At 40.8% G+C, this 18,753-nt stretch overlaps 1 protein-coding gene across 1 annotated transcript in view; it reads left to right on the top strand.

Moving 5' to 3' along the window:
• Nucleotides 1-305: 305 nt before the first annotated feature.
• The window catches only part of NUP210 (nucleoporin 210), a 69,091-nt gene continuing 50,643 nt past the window's right edge, over nucleotides 306-18,753 (top strand). The window contains exons 1-5 of the mRNA XM_059823207.1: nucleotides 306-475; nucleotides 10,031-10,167; nucleotides 10,968-11,099; nucleotides 15,032-15,128; nucleotides 17,037-17,187. Coding sequence (XP_059679190.1) covers nucleotides 306-475; nucleotides 10,031-10,167; nucleotides 10,968-11,099; nucleotides 15,032-15,128; nucleotides 17,037-17,187 — 687 coding nt within the window. The remainder of the gene's footprint in view (nucleotides 476-10,030; nucleotides 10,168-10,967; nucleotides 11,100-15,031; nucleotides 15,129-17,036; nucleotides 17,188-18,753) is intronic.

An 18,753-nucleotide genomic window follows, 5' to 3' on the forward strand; every position in this document is an offset into this window, starting at 1 on the left:
AGCCTTTTTAGCCGCCAAAATTTGCGCTAGTTTGATTTGGCGGACGTCCCTCGCCTCCACCGCTGCGGTCGCTCCCCGCTGTTGGCGCCAAATTACCTCAGGGAAGGCGGCGCCGGGGCAGCGCGGCCCGGGGGGCGGAGGGGGCGAGGAGAGGGGCCGGGCCTGCCCCGAACGGGGCAGGCCCGGCCCCTCTCCTCGCCCCCTCCGCCCCCCGGGGCGCCCTGCCCCGCCGCTGACGTCCCTCCGCCCGCGGCGCACAACCGCCCTTTCCCGCCCCCACCGGCGGCAGTTGCCCGTCGCGGAGCATGGCTCCCCCCGCGCCTCAGGCGCTGCCTCTTTTCCTCCTCCTCCTCCTCCTCCATTCCCTCCACCTCACCGCCTCCTCCAAGCTCAACATTCCCAAGGTGCTGCTACCCTACACCCGCGGTACCCGCGTCAACTTCACGCTGGAGGCCAGCGAGGGTTGCTACCGATGGTGAGTGCAGGTGCCGCCGCCCTTTGTCCGCCGCTTCTCCCCCCCCCGCCGCCGCCCGGATGCACCTGCGGGGTTTCCTCAGCCCGCGGCGGGAAAACGCGACCCGGCGGGGCCTGATCGCTCCCCTCCTCCGGAGCCGTTCCCCTGCGGGAGCCAGCAGCGCCAGGCCTCCCCTCGCCGGTTTCACGTTACTTTGGGGTTTTTTTGGGGTGGCCCAGCAGTGTGGGGGCAGAAATGGAGGTAATCCCTGAGGGGAAAGGCTGGGCTTTACAAACCATCGCTGTTTTTTTTTTTTCTGCAGCGGGGGTTAAACCCGCTGGAGAGGGGCTCTGTCTGGAGGCCAGGGCTGAGAAGGGCCTGAGGGGAAGGTCCCTGCTGTGGGGAAGCTTCCCGCCATGGCTGGGTGCCCCGCATGCACCTCACACCACACATGCACCCACTCCACGTACCCGACGTGTGCCCACCTTCCTTCGCCACGTACCCGACGTGTGCCCACCTTCCTTCTCCACGTACCCCATGTGTGCCCACCCTTCTTCTCCACGTACCCCATGTGTGCCCACCCTTCTTCTCCACGTACCCCACATGTGCCCACCCTGCCTCTGCACACACCCTATGTGCTCACCCTGCTGCCCCACATACCCACAGTGCCGCCCCACACATGCTTCCCCTGCAGCCCCACGTGTGTGGGGACAGCACCCAGGACTCGCGCTTGTGCTGCTGGTGTAGAAATACCCCTTCTCTTGCTGTGGTCGGTAATGAAGGTCTGGCAGCTTTGAATTCGGGGTATGGACATGAAGGAGTCGAAGCACGTAGCTAAGCTGAGAGCTTCTTGGTCCTGCCATAAGCGTAGGCAACACCCTGAGCACATCACCTGGGGACAACAAAGTCAAGTTTTAAAAGAGTTAAGCTTTCCCGGTTTTCTTTTGGAGGCCTTGGTGCTGAGCACGTGGGTTATGCTCAAGGGGCATCTGGCTGGGAGCCCCCGTCCCGCCTCGCACAAGGGGAAGGCCTGCGAGCCGGGCTCATGGGAGGCAGGTCTGGGTTGTGTTGAGCACCAGGGGCTAAAGGCAAATATCATGGTGTGCACAGATTTGGAAATTGTGTCGCAGTCTTCATGTCAGACAAGTGTTACCAACTCCTTGCCCTTCCTTTAGCATAGCACAATTGTAATTTGGATCAGTAATGAGCAGGAGGTACGCACCTGAAAAAAAAGTGGCAGTCAAGGTATGCTTAGGATGATACTTCCATATGTGCCAGATGAATGTGTGTAGCAGTTTTCAGTTGTTATTTTGTGGCTGGCAGTTACTGAAATGCATCTTGTAGGGCTATGTTTTCACTCTATATCAGTTTATTTGCCTGGTGGTCCTACACTTCTCAGCCCTCGGCTGATTACAAGCCTTTGATCTGTGACAGCTTACACATTTGAGGGTGTTTGCCCACAAGAGCCGTAAGAAGAGTTTCTCCAAAAGTTGACTGAAAGGAAGTTACTAGATGAGTGCTTGTGGTCATGTAATTTAATTTTTACATGGACCATTTTAGTGAAAAACTCACAAGTATGGATTTTTTTCTTTTTCCTTACTCTAATCTTTAAAGGCAACTGAGTCTTTAAAAGGATTTGGTTTATGTGGTAAAGTGCATTGTATGAAGCTAAAAAAAAACCTCATCAAAGCACTGGTAAAATCTAGGAGTCTCAACTGTCTTTCCTATTTTGCCAGCAAACTGCTAGGTGATGCTGGGCTGGCTACAGCCAGTCCTGCATGTGCCAGGCGCTATCCTACTGTCAGAAGTATGTAGACCTTTGCAGATCTTACTGAAATCTACAGATGAAAAGATATAAGATTGTACTCTAGGGAGATACCAGATTTGGTCCACGTTTGTATCTCCAGTGAGGGTGATTTGTAGGCACTTCAGAGCATGTTATATTGGTGCCAGTTGCCAGCAATGGGTTGTATCCCTCATACAGGCTTCAACATGCTTTTCCATCCTTTCCATCTGTCTGCCCTTCAAAGATTAATTTTATTTGAGAATTAAGGAAACTATACCAACTTCATACAGAGTGTATCGTCATTTTCTGTGCTGGGGTTACTTCTGCTTTGCAGGGACTGGCAGGATGTGGGTGGTAAAACTCAACGTGTGCTTACAAAACCGTCAGAAGGAAGCAGTAGCTGTGTGTGTGAGTGAGCAGAAGCAGTAATGCTCGTCGCGGTGCTCGGAGCACGTTCGCTAGATTGCATCTGCGTCTCTCTTTCCCTCTTCATCCTTGCCCCTGCAGGCCTTGAACTGTAGGGCATTAGAAAGAAGTGTACTTTGGAGCGGCAGGCAACTCCATGGCTACTTGCTGACAAGTTTCCTGTACTTTTCTGTTAAAACAGTCAGTAATAGCTATTACTGGAAGGAGGCCGTTAAACTGAAGAAGTTAGGAAGTACCAAATGTAATAATTTCAGAATTGGTGACTATTTCTCACCCAGGATTTATAAAATGATGGGTGGGTTTGCATGCATGAAAGCAGGGATTTGGAATGGAAATTTTAAGATTCAGGCCCTTTGTGTCTGGAGAGGGGACTGAGGTCGTGTAATATAGGTGATTGCAAGGTTAGAGGTAGCGTGTGAAAGCTGTTCCCGTGTTACAGCAGCATCTGTCTTCAAAAGACATCCTTTGAGTATTTGAAGGACTGCACTACTCATCTCAAACATTCAGAATTCATACCTGAGTGTCCAATTTAGTGAAAAATCAGTCTATGGTATGTTGTGACCTTATTTCTTTCCAGTTTCCCTTTGGGGCTTGAAGTTTACCTCTGAAAGCAGGAGATTTCAAAGTGATTGTAGTGGTGTCTGAGAATTCCAGTGATTCAGAGGGAAAAAGTCAAATTTTATCATCATCCCAGCAGACTGGGAGCAATGATGAAGTTACAAGCATGGCTTTAAAGTATTTTCTGATTTTCAAGATGCTCATGCCTTCTGGAGTTTGGGTTGCCTTTCTGTTAAAATTATTTTTTGGTAAAAGCTTTGTTTTCAAAGCATACGGTGTTCCCATCTGTAAATATTGTACATGGTGCTACCTTCTGGGATAAAACACAGTCTGTGCGGATATATTTAGCATTTAAATTACATCTGTATTTATCTTTTAATTACCTTAATCCAGAAATTACACCTGGAAGAATGAAAGCATTCAGAAGCAGAATTCTGTCCTTGAAATCTGCCTTACCATAATAAGATGGGGGGGGGGGAACACATAAAATTAAAAAACAAAAGTTCCCCAAAGGTATACAGCATGGCAGGGTATTTATAGCAGAAAATATCTGTAGCATATAAATATGGTTGCATGTCTGTAACATTATTATCTCATTTCTTGTAGAATTGAGATACATGGTGAGAACAGGTGGAAAGTTTAAGCTTCAGGAGTTAGCTTTGAGAAATACAACTGATTGAATTTGAACCATGGACCATTGAAGTCAGAGGTTTTGCTGTGGAAAGGTTACAGCTATAGGAAACTGTTCAAAGGTGATAATGGCCCTGTCCAATGTTTGTGTGTGTTGCTGAAGCCCTCGCTGACGAGGTTACGTGAAGCTAATTGCCATTGCGAGAGGAGCAGGTGGCAGAGTGCTGGAGTGAGAGGTCCAGTGGCTGAGTGGTTGAGCTGTGTAACGCACAGGTACTTCCAGCAAACCCCAAAGCTATATCCAGCACTGCTGTTGCCATAGCTGGCTGGCAAAGCTCATTTTCTAGCCACTTATCTTGTCATGTTTCTGATGCTGCTTGTAAACTGGTCTTATCATTCCATGGGATGTATGTGGTGGCTTACGTGTTTTAAAAATTCATATTAAATAGAGGGTTGCTGACCGAAGTCTGTTACTTTGCTGTAAGGCAGACAGTTCCATCTCTGATATTCTGGGGGTTTTGTTGTTTCCTGGATTACCTGTTTTACAACGGGTCTAAAAATCCTGTCTTTTGACTTTTGCTGAAAAAGGTCTTGTGTGAGATACTGACCGTTCATTTCCATATTATGAAATGACATTTTAAATAATGATTGTTATCCCCTGCTATCCTTTCCCCTTTGGTTCTCACCTGCTCTGCGTTTCCTACTTATAAGGCCATTATAGCAGGCCTTATAGCAAAATATTCTCCCTCTCTCTGGGAAGTGCCTATGCTGCTGATTGCTGGGTAGGCTGGCTGCACTGCAGCGTGTGCCTTCCCAGCGTGGCTTCAAGCTCAGAATTGGGTTGAGATATCCTCCTTGGTAAAGTGAGACGGGCTGTGCTGCTGTGGCTCAGGTCTGTGTTACCTGAGTATGTTGGCTCAAAACCAGACCGGGTAGCGTGAGTCTGCAGCATAGATGTTCTGCCAGAGTTGACAAGGCAGAAGAAATAATTCTGCTTCTTCCTCTTAGCTGATGTGTCAACCTGCAGTGCAGGTTTACTGTTGAAAAAACTTTTTCCGAATCTGAGCGTAACCTGCCTGGGAAGGAGGATGGAAAGACTAGGGACTGTTGTTGATTTTGGGCAGCTTTCATTGCTGAACACCCGTTAAATATTTTCAGACTTGTGCTCTCTTTGGGTGTGGGTCTCACCTTAGTCATTGAAGCTTTAAGGATGTCTACATGTGAGAAGGTTTAACAGAGTGGATAATTTGAAATAACGCAAAATGTGACATTTTGGAAGTGTGTTTTGGAAGTAAAGTGCCTTTTTTTTTTTTTTTTTTCTAATTTGAAATCAGGCTAAGCTAATTTCAGAACAACTTGTGTAGCCCAACCTTTATTTATTGCATTCACTTAGTTCGAAGATGACTGTCACTGGCGTGGCATGCCGTTTTCCTTCGTGCAGCTAGAAAAGGTACAATGATAAGCACTTATGGTAAAATGCTTTTGGCCACCAGTTGATTTGACAAAATATCCAAGTTACAGTTGGGCGTCTGGGTTGGATTTTGAGAACAATCATCACTGGCTTAACTCCGCTTCCTTTGAAGTTAATGGGCATGCCAGCTGATCACCATTATAAAATCCCATGAGCAAAGCTTCATCCTTGGCTCATTCTGTGGTGTGGGATGTTTCCATTTGCTTTTAAAGCAGAACTGGGTGGAGGATTTTTTTGCTGCTTTTTGTTTTCCCAGTACAATAAGAAACATCCTAGGAGAGGATGGAGTGAACAATAGAGAGATAATCTGCCACTGTGTTGTTAAAAATCCTTAAGAGTCCAGGGAACTCTGCCAGGCTCCCTCTGTGTTTTCTTTGGAATGGGTTCGGTTCCCATATCCTTGGTTCTCTGTGAATCTGTTTTTTATCGTATAGCTACAGTTGCCTGGACACTATTCTGCCTTTTGTGTCTCTTTTCATTTTTGTATGACTAGAAATAAGGTACCTAATGTATTGGTCAATCCAATCTTACCAACCTCTTGAAAACCTTTACTATCCAGTTTCCCTCTGGCTACGTATCTTCCCACAGGCCTGATACGAATTCTAAAAGATTAGATCAACTGACAGTCATGGTGCATCTCCACAAAGGTGGATTTTTGCTAGTTTAGTCAGTTGAGTTTAGTCTGAAGAGCTGACAGAACAATTAAAATGCTGAAGCTATAAGAATCAACAGAGTATTGCTAGCGTGAGGGAGAGAGTAATATTTGCCTGATCTTTAAACCAGCTGATAAATAAATGAAGTATAATCCTTGAAGTATTCACATATGATATTACAGAACAGTCAATTAAAAAAATGGAGGCATAGGTTTGGGTAGATCTCTAGATACAGTCTTGGCGCATGGTTCTGTGTCTGGGGGTGTGAAAATCATAAATGAGATGGAGATCAGTAAGAGGACTGGCAGTCTTTCTTGCAAGTGTCATTAATTCCTCTGCAAGTAGGATTTTGTTCTGAGGGAGATAAATATTGGGACTTTTATTAGCTTTTTTCCTCTCACCTCCTCACTCTTCTTTCTAGTGCTTCCTCCCCTGCCTTGCTAGCTCTTACAGACACTGCTATGGGATCGAGAGCTAGTGCCAGAAATGCTTCCCATTGCTTGCTTCTCAGGATCTAATTTTGACTTCTGACAAGTCTAGCTCTCAATATCGCACACTGACGTGCTGCCAAAGATTGCTGTAATTGGAAGATGATATAAATTGCAGTCTCTGATGTCATTTTAAAGAAAAAGCTTCTTTTTCTTGTCCATCTAGGATGCAGTAGTGATCCCTGTGTGTATTACAGCAGAGTAATGCCACTGTAATATACAACCTATTTGATTAGTGCCTGATCCTTTCTGTACTTGACACTGAATCGGGTGTAGCTGTAAAGAGAATGTTCTTTTGATATTGCTGAATTCATATTGAGGGGTCATCAAATATTTCACATGTTACAGTGTAGAAAACAATAGTCATGCAGATGGTTTACTATTGATTTATATTAAAAAACAAAGCCTCAGAAAGGCCCTACTTCACTGCCCAGTTCAGGTAATTGCCTAAAATAGCAGACATCCTATTGGTAATAAAATTCAAAAATATTTGTATTTAAAAAAGTAAGAAATTCAGCTGATATTCTACCTCCTATTTTAAACTACTGTTAGAGGCCAAATAATACCTAATCTCATGTTCCCTACTTCAGTGACAATTAAGAGTTAACTGGCATTCAGCTGTAAAAGCTTGAAAGTTCCTTTATAATTGTGCAGTGTATGGAAGTTTACAGCTAAAATTTAATGCAAACGTTTAGTTTATCTTTGTTCCTTCCTTTTTCTAGTCTGAAAAATATCCTGTAATTAGATTTAGTTTTACAACACTGCTATTAGTGCAAACTGTAGTGGTTATGTATTACAATACATAGCCATATATTAAAAGAACAAATACAAAACACAGTGAAACCCCTGTTGTGCTGTAAACACAATCAATTTCAGACTGTAAGAACACAAAAACCTCAAATTAGTAAAAAAAAAAATCTAATGGCAGAGAATATTAAGCAATGTAAAGAACTAAATAATAAAAGTCAATTCCATACATATAATGCTTATTTAAAAAGGCCTGCATGCATATTAAGTCAGCTTAAAAAGCCTACCAGCCAAGTACAGGAAAAGCCTTACTGGTTGTGAATACAAACGTTGTTTAAGGAAACTTGCAAAATGTTGGAAAACTGCTTCATTGTTCCCTGAGAAGGTATAGAATAACAGGAAAATAACTAATTGTTCACTCTTAAATTAATCGCTGTATAGCGAAGTACTACTAATATAGAAAATAAATAATATTATTTTAGAAACAGTGTAAACCCTTGTATAAAAATATGCTTATATTTGTGTACATTGCTCAGGTGTCTAGAATATAACAACCAATTTTCAGGCTTAAGCTTCTAATTGGAGTTTAAATTGCCCATTGCATACTGCTGTGGGTTGTTTTTCCTTGATCAGGTAAAATACTTTGAAATTTCTGGGTTAGCAGTTGCTACTATTGTTTCAAAATCCTTTAAAACTAGTCTTTGTGTAAGCAAAATATTGTTGGGAGCGCACCGATATTATGAATTATAATTCATTGAATTAATGAATTTCACCCAAGACAAAAATATCATACGGCTATGCGGTGTCTAATGAACCTGTATGCCACCTTAGCATGCACAATTAAAAATGTTCTGACCGGGGTTTTGTGTCCTCAGATTGCAAGCTTTTGGGGCCTCATTGTTTGGACAGTAGAGTATGATAAAATCCAGACCTGTATGTAGGGAACCTGAGAGCTGACACAAACGTGGTTTTGTTTCATGTGAAGTTTCTGTGAGAATTGCAGTGTTCGCCATCTTACCGACTGCTTCGAACCAAAGGGATCTCCATGTCTCGCATGTTTGGATTTGTCTTCAGAATTGTGCTTTTCATTGCTCAAGGTTGGAAACAGCATTTGCAGTTTTATTCTGGTGACTACAACTAGATTGGTCCATTTTCACCTGGACTGTAACTGTTAACTCTAACATAACTGAACATATTGTGATGTGTTATTTTTTGAAATGGATACAATTTTAGTTCACAAGAAATTTTGTTTTTCACTGTTTTGGATTGGTTGGTTCTGCCAGTAATAAAAGTAGGTAAACCTACACCTGGGGAGAAGGGTGTGTATGATACTGCTGTTTGTTTGAAACTTCCCTCCAGCTCCTTGCTGAGTTACAAGATTTTTCCCGTAGATCATAGGTAGGCATTTTTAAACGTCCTCCAGAAGAAAAGTCTAAATCAATCCAGCGTCACCATCTTTATCAGGTGGGGATCTAGCGCCCGGTTTAGATTGCATTTACCAGATAATGCAGTGTTTTCATCAGAACTACTGTCTTAATCTGGGAGAAGCAATTCCTGAACAGCTTTGTCATCAGTGCTTTCTTTCATTGTTTTAATCCTTCAAAGGACCCTTGTGAAAGGGCTTTGACTCTGGACTCCTGAGCAAACAGCGATGGCTGTTTCAGGCGCTTAATTCATTAGCGGCTTAAGCAGGGTGCTGGGCTCTGGGCTGGAGTCCAAGCAGGCTGCCTTGCTGCATACTCTGCAGTAACTCCTGCAGGTGTAGCATGATCTGGGGAGTTGCATAGAGCAGCTGCCACCCAATTCTTCAAAACGGTTAGTCACCAGTTCATCCCAGTGCAGAGGGGTGACGTTCTTTAACTATTTGCAAGAGATACAGCCTGCTTGAATAGTTTAATTGCTTTGAGCACTCTACGTTCAGGCCTCAGATGTATGTTGCTACTATCTCGAATTTCATTTCAAGAGGTTTGGTTTTTAATAACTTCTAAACTTTTTTTTTCCCCTCATCTTGACTTTTTTGGGACACAGGAAGTGAGAACTGGGCTCCACATCCATGGTGAGCTTCCCACAAGCTCATTCCTGGAGTCGTCTTTAGAAAAGCCATATAGGTCAGAGCAGGAAGTAACAGATGCATCAATTTTAAGTCAAAATTCCATGTAGGCTTACCTTTCACCAAGATGATTATACAACTTTGCATATTTTACAGTGTTACGTACTTAAGTTAGACTAAATTAATTTTTTTTTAAATGTCTTCATTAAAAAATGTTTCTTACTTGGTCAGAGCCTCTGTCATAGCAAACATGTGTAATTGTGATGTTCTGTCATCAGGGAAATCTTCCATTTTTTTCACAACTTTGTTTCAAATTTGTTTTGAAAATGCAATTACAAGCAGTGAATGGAGCTTTAGCTAAAAATATTTTGCCTTCTGCTTCAGTATTCTGTATGTGTTTTTGCTTGTTCCATGCCTCTAAGCAAATAAATAGTCAGGCCAAAGGCTTTGTAACTTCGTTAAGTAGTTGGGTATAGCTCTGACCCGACTAAATTGCATTCAGCAGTGAATATGCCATGGTAGAGAGAACGCTGTGTTTGTCTGCCTGGGCTCTGGTGGGCTTCTGCTCTGTGCTTTCCCCCTTCCTCAGCCCGCACTCGCTTTTGCTGAAGTCCTCGAGGAGCTGTTGCAACCCAGCTCTTATGAAAGTCGGGTCCTGACTGTGTAGCATGTGTCATGTAAATTATTTTGGTGGCTTTTAAACCAGACCTTTGATTTCTGTCTAGCAGTAACTCGAATCCTGCTAACACAACCAAATAATCTTGTAGGTCCTCCACCAGACCAGAGGTTGCAAGCATTGAGCTAGCAGATCAGGATGAGCGCCAGTGTTCACAGAAAGCTGTTGTCCAGGCACGGTCCTCACAACCCACACGCCTGACAAGTATCATCTTTGCTGAAGATATAAGTAAGTTTTAACTTTTGTAAGCACACCACTACTTGTTTATGGGCATCCGGGCATCCTCCATAACCAAAGTAGAGATTTAAAAGTGCACAAACCAAGAAATTTCCATTCATATGCATAGTCATTTTAGACTTTCCATGGGCATGGTTTTTAAGTTCTGTTTGTTAAAGGCCTCAAGTAACTGTTAATGATGTCAATGATACATCCAGGAAAATGGGTAATTCTTTAAAAAAAAAAAAAAGGGGGGGTGGCTGAAAATAATTTCCAGTACATACTTTTTATATAATGCAAATTCAAATGTTTTGCATTTAGAAAGCTGGAAATTGCCTTTGTGTCTGTCATACAATACACCTGGTTAGTTTTTATAATGACAGATAGACAAAACCAGATGGTCAATTAAATGTCTTGCAGTCACTAAGTGAAGAAGTATATAGGGGTTTATCATCTGGGTAAAAGTCATTAAGTTCTCTAGGACATGAGCCATGTCTGACAGTTGCACTGTAGAAACTCGTAATATATACTCAGAGGAAACGTCTGTAACTGTTGGCGTAGATGGAAATCACAGTTTTTTAAGATTTATTCTAAAGTTCAGTGAGGAAGGGAACTGCTTTTCTTGCTTGCTTAGCCACCATCACCATTTGACCAAGAGTTTCTTAGTCAAGGTCATGACCTAGTTTCAGTTCCTTCAGTGCCAGTGTCTTGTGTCATTGTCTAAATTTGAGATGCCTTTTGTCTTGTTGGTGCTCGTGATGAGCACATCCAGGGTTGCTGATTTCATGTGCTCTTTCTGATGTCTCTTCAAGTGACCGGACAAGTGCTTCGTTGTGATGCTATAGTTGATATAATTCACGGCATCCAAATTGTGTCCACAACAAGAGAACTCTATCTTGAAGATTCACCACTGGAGCTAAAAATTCAGGCTTTGGATTCTGAAGGTAAGCGATTTACTAGCAGGAGACAAAATATATATTGAAACTCTTAATTGTCTGATACGAGTGCTGGTTTTGTTTGCGACACAACTGAATGCTAGAAGCCAAGCTGAGTAATTTAAGGGGAGTCTTCCGGATAATACATTCAGTAACCTATTGTTTTTGTTTAAGTGTAAAATCTACATACCACCTGAATAGGAAAATCAAACACTGCTTGATTTCCAACAACTTGTGCTTGCCTTTTTTCCTTATTTTCCCAGGAAACTTAACTCGTGCTAAGGGTATTTTTAAAAATCTGAATTTAAAATAATTAAAATAAAGGTGTCAGCTCTTAGCAATTCTGCCTCCAGGTCAGGAGTAAGAATGTAATGGAAAAAGTCCCAACACTTGTCCTGTTGAAATGTCGCATCAGGATTTAACTAGGCTGAGCAAAGCTGCACAGGAATGTGATGTAGTCTGTTCTTTTTTGTTGTTTTTTTTTTTTTTTTTTTCTTTTGAGCTGAGATAGTCTAAAGAATTCTGAAAAAGGACACTTTATCTGAGTCTAATCAAGCATCCAACAGGATGTTCAGAGATGATGTTGAAGACCAACCACCTATTGCTTGGATTAATAACCCTTAATTATTATAGAAACACTCCCTTTTGGGAGGTACCATTTAGGCTCATAAAAGTCAGTGCATTTGGACTGAATGCATAATTATTTAATAGGAGCAGAAAACTTCTGCTTTTCATACTGTCTGTAGCATCAGAAAACGAACCATGATGCTGGTAAGGATTTCATGCTTTGGTTTCAACAATCGATTTTTACACACGTATCAACACTTATACAAACCAAGTGATTTTTTTAGGACAACTACTGGGCTGAAAGGAAATGATACAGCAGCTATAAAAGGTTGAATTGTTTGTTTTGGGTAGTTCATGAGCCCATCCTACATTTGTTTGTTTGTAAACCATGAATGCCAAGTTATGTATGGCAATAATGAAAAGCAATTTCTTTTTCTTATACTATGCATAATACCGGATTCTTGGCTTGGCATTTCTGCAAACTCTCAAGCATGCTCAATGGACAAATTTGCCTTGGAAGCCACCCAAGTTAGAGTCTGAACAGGAGCAGTCGTTCAAAACCCACAAGGAGCGTTTAATATGCATGACTGAAACAAGGTGTTGGTGAGAAGCCGTAGGATTACATCTCCCAATCTAAGTTTAGGGGATCAGGATACACTCAAAAGCTTTGAAAATAAGTTCCTTTTGACCCAAATAACCTTGGGATCCATCCTTGGACTCTCAGTGGTCTTTCTTGGCACACTTTAAAAAAAAAAATAAATCTAAGAGCGGTGGCAAGTTTATTGAAGGACGTAATTGTTCAGGAAAAGTCAGAGAATTGAGTAAGGGCCTTCTGAACACTTTTTTTAATTATTCAGAAGGTGAAAAAATAAATATAAAATAATTATCCAATTCAATGAATATTGGGAAAAATCTGTTTAGGTTTGTTACAAACTTGCACAAAGAACGGGTGTCAAGCCTGTTAGTGCAGCCTGTGTGAAAGGGAGAGAGAGTAGATGCTTTCTATCAGCCGTTGTGTGTATACAGTGTTGCAGTGAGGTAGCTTTTTCCCTGGTATGTAAAGCTGTTAAGTAGGCCCCAGGGATGTATCAAGTGCGATTTGATTTGGGCCGATGCATCTTACATTGCCAGATTATTGCATCTGGTGTGGGTCAGACCATTCATTAATGATGATTCTACTCCTTTGAGTATCGATATATCTTCAGGAATAGTTTCTTTCCTTATTCTCTTCCATATATATATTGTCCAGTTATTTTCTTCATAAGCTGTATTTTTTAATCGGTTACATCAATACAGATTCCTTTTGGTACATGTTTTTAATAAGCCACTCCAAATATAAACTCAATCTCCAGATACTACTTTTCAAAGATTACTAATGCAAGAGAGGAAGATGCTCATGGAGATCTTTGGCCAAATTAAGTATAGAATGTAGAGGGGAAAAAACGCTATACTATTTAGTGTTTTCTTTTGTCTGTTGAGCTATGCTCAAGTTGTTTTATTATGACTTAACCAGAGGTGAGTTAAATAAGAGAAGGCCTTAAAGATGCGAGTTTGCATTTCTTTGGTTATGAGCGTGCAAGGAACATAAGCTTCTTGTCCCAGCGATAGAGCAGAGCACATCAAGACAGCTCTCCTTGTTTGCTGGGGTTCACTCCAGCCTTGCCAGTGAGAGCTGCTTTTCTGCTGCAGCATTACAGAGGAGCGGCTCTGGGCCAGGTTACAGTTGTGGAGCAGGAGCACAAGTCACTGCCTACATCAGCCTTTGAGGAACCTGGGAGGGTAACGTTGCAGCTGGCCAGGGCAGCTGGTCTGCAGCTCCTGTCACAGCTGTGTGGTCCTGCAGGGAAGGACAAAGACAAAATACAGTTCATGACAAGTGCCATATTACCTGCCTCCCTGGGTGCTGCCTCCAATAGGCTTAACCTGGAGCCAGCCGCTGCCCTCCCTGCTGTGGAGATATCTGGTCCTGTCTTGAATGAGTGAGACCCTGCGTTGTCTGGGGAATGCCCCTGATAGTTTGTCTTTGATAACCTGACCTTGCCTTCATAGTGAGGGACCCCAGCAGGAGCCAGGATGCCTAGGCCCAGTGGTGTAAGGATGATTTCATGCTTTTGCTACCTGTTTACTGTGGCACTGGCTATGTCCAGGCATAGCCTCTCCATAGGGCCACGATGTGCGTTTCTCCACTCCCCTGTTATTTTCAATCAGAGCAATACAAAATAGTGTAATACAGCTTTGCAAAGCTAAAGCATGCATCATTAAAGAAAGTTAGACTTGAATGCATGTTAAATAACGCAGTTTCAATCAATTTTAATTATATTGCCTTGTGTTTGTAGACTTCTATGTTTAAAATCCTACTTATTTGGGATTTGGAACTAACTGCAGTAAGTTGTATAGAAATGGGAGAAACAACATAGGCTGTGAGTTGCATTATCTTGTCTTAAAATATTTTTGTGGCTTAAAAATGTCATAAACCTTTAAGGATAAGAATTTGAGAATAAATTTGCTTTGATTCTTACTTTATTAACTAAGTCAAAGGGAAGAACACAGATGAATATCTATTTTAAAATATAGTAAATACTGGGATTTCAGTTCCATATTTATTTGTCCCAGTGGACGCTGCAATTCAGAGCAAGACTCATCTTGAAGATTATAAGTTGTTTCAGATTAGCAGGCCATTACACTTCAGTGTAATCATGATAAATCTTTGCTTTCAGTCTGTTTATTCCATTTTGTTCCTTTTTAACATTTACAATTTCTCCTGTTCTAGTGGTTCACAGCTTTGTAGAAAAAAGGTGCTCAGTTTGAGTTCTTTGAGTGGAGACATTCCTGTTATGGGTAAACCACGGTTGTATTCAAAACCAAAACACCGTATGTGGAAAATGCCGTTTGTCGGTGCTGTGAACTCAAGTTACCCAAATGGTATCTCAGATCCACATGTTTCAAAACAAAAGATTGTTTAGCAGGTTTTTTTGGTGTCCTGCTAATATCCAAGAAATAATTAGGCTTTTGTGGTCAAAGGGGGAAGGAGGTGGCAGGTGCCAAGGATCTCTTAGGGGCTGACAAGTGGAGGATAGGTGCTGACACCTGCACCTATCCAGTGGGCTTTGTGAAAAACATAAAGTGACACACGGTGTTGCAAAATGTCAACAGAAAAGCCAGTTAACAAAAATATCTTGAATTTGCCAAAGTCAGTTAAGCAAGATAGATAGACTGTGATTTTTAACTAAATATTGGTAGGTATTTAATTAAAAATCCCTCTTTTAGGGATAAGATAAAGAAATTTCCTAGGGGGAAAAAGTCATAGTTTATGTTCCAGGAAGACTCTCTGCTTGTTATTTGTTTTTATTTTAATCTGATTGTTTGATTTATAGGAAACACTTTCAGCACATTGGCAGGGTTAGTCTTTGACTGGACAATAGTGAAGGACACAGAGGCTGATGGCTTCTCAGATTCCCACAATGCGTTACGGTAAGTTCATTTACTTTGTTCTCAAAAGTCTCGTGTCCATTAAGTTTGATGTGTATAAATATTTCCCCACACTTAGGCAGTTTACTGAACTGATGCCTAAAATAATGCTTATGGGTCAATTGTTTCAGGGGTTTAAGTGCCTACTCAACAGCCTGGGCACTCTCATCCCTCTTTAATTTAACAACAGTGTTAATGAGCAGCCCAGGTAGTTCTAATCCAACAACTAGAAACAGATGCAATTGTTGATCTTCCTGAAACATCTTGTGCGAAGGAAAGATTTATCAGTAAGACTGTTATTTTAGGATTTCAGCAGGGAGATTTTTTTTTAATTTTTTTTTTTCCTATATTTGTCACGAGACCATCTTTGGCCTCTGTTTTGGTGGTGTATTGGGGTTTTTTTTAATTTATTTTATTAAGCACATGCACTATGTAGTTTTACAGTGGTGACTTAATTGTTCTATTCTTCAGTGGCTTCAAACAGAAATTCGAGGTTCCATCCTTATTAAGCTAGCCAGAATTGAAGGCTACGTACCAGTAGTTTGTGTGGAATATTTTTCAAGTTGAACTCCGAGAGTTTTATCTTTGTACTGACACCAACTGGTGTCAACACACCAGGATCCTGTTATCTAGCAGTATTATGCTAGTATTCATCATATTATATGCCATGGTGAATCTTGACTTTGCTCAACATGAATGTTGGTAGAAAAAATGTGTTGCTGACCAGACTGCAAACACATGAAACATGGGTTTTTCTCACAAAACAGTTTACAGGTACTTCTTGAGTACAGCTTTAGTCAAAAATTCCCTCTTAGAGAGCAGAGTGGTTAACAGTTAACTTCTGTCCTCTAACCTATATTCCAAATACATTGGAAATGGGGTGGGAGTGGCAAACAAGACTTTTTGCTACTGGGTAAACACAAACTCCATTTTTGCAGCCTTTGAGAAACAAACACGTGGCATTACCTGAGGAAAGCCTGTTAAGCCCATGATACGCTTGAAGCTCCAGGTGTGAGTGTGTGGCCCCTGTCTACAGTGAGAGCCAGACCATGTGCTAATTGTTCAGTGGGACTTATGATCCAAGTCCTAGTCCATACAGAGCTTTTTGTTTCAGTATAAGTATTTGCTGGAGATGTGATTTTAACCAAACTAATATTGATATATCCTCTACTGTTAGCACAGCTATGATAACATAAAAATGTTCTAATGGTGTTACAGCTTTGCAAAATAAATTATGAACTGTCACAAATATGTTAATATTTATAACTGTTATCAATATGGCTTTACTCATTTTACTGTGAAAGTGTACGTAAAGCCGAACAGATCATGTGCATACAGAAGCTGGCAACCTTTAAAACATGGTCCTCTTTCAATTTCTGTCCTGTTCTTTACCCATTCATGGCAAATTCCTTTCCTCTCTGTTGTCACATCTCATTGAAATTTCTAACAGTTACTACAAGTATTCTGCTTGTAGATTTTTTTCATAGTCACTTATTAAATGCATGCTATCTTCTTCATATAGGTCAAAGTTTTATGTTCTGGTTTGTTAAGCTGTTGCTTTTATAAACATAAGCTTTGGGTCTTTCACATCAGTTGTTCCACAATAATCTAGAGAGTTTTTGTGGTCTACACCTACTGTAAAAACTGGAGGGATCATTATAGACAACATGTGCAGTCTTCTGATATCTCTTGAAAGCCCATAAACAAGCTTCAAACAAACTTTTATCAGTCACAGAAATTAGCTGCGGATATCTTCAAGAATGAGTAAAATTTGGATATCTGGTCCCAGGCAGACATCTTAAATTTGCTTAAAACTTGGAAGTAGCAGGGAATAGATGGTGGTGGTGTTTCTCTATGGGTTTACAAAGGTTGGTTAACAATTTTCTATTCACTTTTTGGTTCACCTTTCAGTATACTCAAGTTCTTAGAATCCACTTATATTCCACCTTCCTATATATCAGAGATGGAAAAAGTTGCCAAGCAAGGAGATACCATTCTGGTGTCTGGAATGAAAACAGGGAGTTCTAAATTAAAAGCAAGAATACAGGAAAGCGTCTATAAGGTAAGAAACTTGCATTCATCTTTTTTATTACTATTTAGTCTTATAGTCCAATGTTACCGGAGTACTGTAAGTTTGCCCTGCCCTATTGTTCCCATTGTGGATATCAGTGCTGCACCTCTGTCTTACTGGATTGACTCTGTACCCCATATCACAAAAGATTACAGTACAACTCTTGATCACCCTGAAAGGGTTGGAGTTTGATTTTATATATGTATTTCTATATTTTTATATATATTTTTGTATATGTGTTATGCTGGATAGGGCATTGGCCCTTTACCTCTTCTTAAAAATAACCAACTAGAATAGTTTAGATCTTTTTTCCAATAAATAAATAGCTAGAACAAGCATTGCTATATTGGATATACCTTTATTTCCTGTTGTGCTTGAAATGACTGTCATATGAATGCTTCTTTAGTATCTAATTATAACTCATTAGCTTCTGGTGTCCAAGGAAGGGCTTTAAGATCAGAATGTCAATGCTGCATGGGTGTTAAACTGCCATATTGGCGGTCTTCCCAGCTGTTATGTAGATCCATGCTGTTTCTTTCTTTGTAACTTGTGGTGACTGAGTTTTTCATTTAACTCTGGTAACAGAGTTGGTTTTTCTCTTTATAGAATTTACGGACACCTGAGAGAGTTCTTACGGGTTATTGCTTACAGGAATACTTGGAACTGTGCTAGTATCAACTTAATAGTGCGCATTAAAAAAAAAAAATCCTTCTATAAAATGGTGGGGTTTTTCTGAAGTTCATCTCGTGTGCAGTCTGTTGTTGTGGATTTGTGTTACTACATGTTGTGCTTGATGTTTTTGCTTAAAGCAGAACTGCCTTGGACTGTCTAACCCATACCTGTAAAAAGTGTTCTATGAAAATATTATCTAAGTGTATGTAATACTAGTAACGTGGCACAAATAATAGTGCATGTTAAGAATTGTATTTTTGTTACAGTTCTACCCAATTGTGGTGAATATAGTTACTCTACAGGATATCAGTCTGACTTTTTTTTTTCTTGAATGCTTGTAGCTTGGTTAGTTTTATGTTTTAATATCTATTTTTCTGAATTAGTTTTCAGCTGATACTGTAAGTGAAATTGAAATAATATTGCTCCGTTTGCAGTTTTGTATGGCTTTCTGGTTAGCAGTTCCTTTAAATCTTTCACTGCTGCCAGACTGCACATTTTCAGTGAACATCCCTCGAACAACTGTAATAGAATTTATACAGTTATCTGTTATATTCCTAATTTAATAGACCAATGAATTTGATACAGATTCCTCAGTGAAGTTACAATGGATATGTTGTATGGAGGTACCATGTTTTACAGTAGGGAAAATAAATTTCTAGATGTCTGAATGGTCACTGTGCATCTCTCTCAAGATATTCTGTATTCTCTAGAAAACTGAACCAAAATGATGTCCATACAGACTTAATTTTTTTTTTTTACTTCAGCCTTGCACAGTATGCACGGAGCAGATCTCTGTACCATTCATTGTCCCTTGCATTTCCCTGTTGACAAAATTTGAGATGATAATAAAGAGCCAATTATAGCAAGTAATATTTTTCACTTATA

The sequence above is a fragment of the Gavia stellata genome, chromosome 12 (genome assembly GCF_030936135.1).
Source record: "Gavia stellata isolate bGavSte3 chromosome 12, bGavSte3.hap2, whole genome shotgun sequence".
Classification (NCBI taxonomy): domain Eukaryota; kingdom Metazoa; phylum Chordata; class Aves; order Gaviiformes; family Gaviidae; genus Gavia; species Gavia stellata.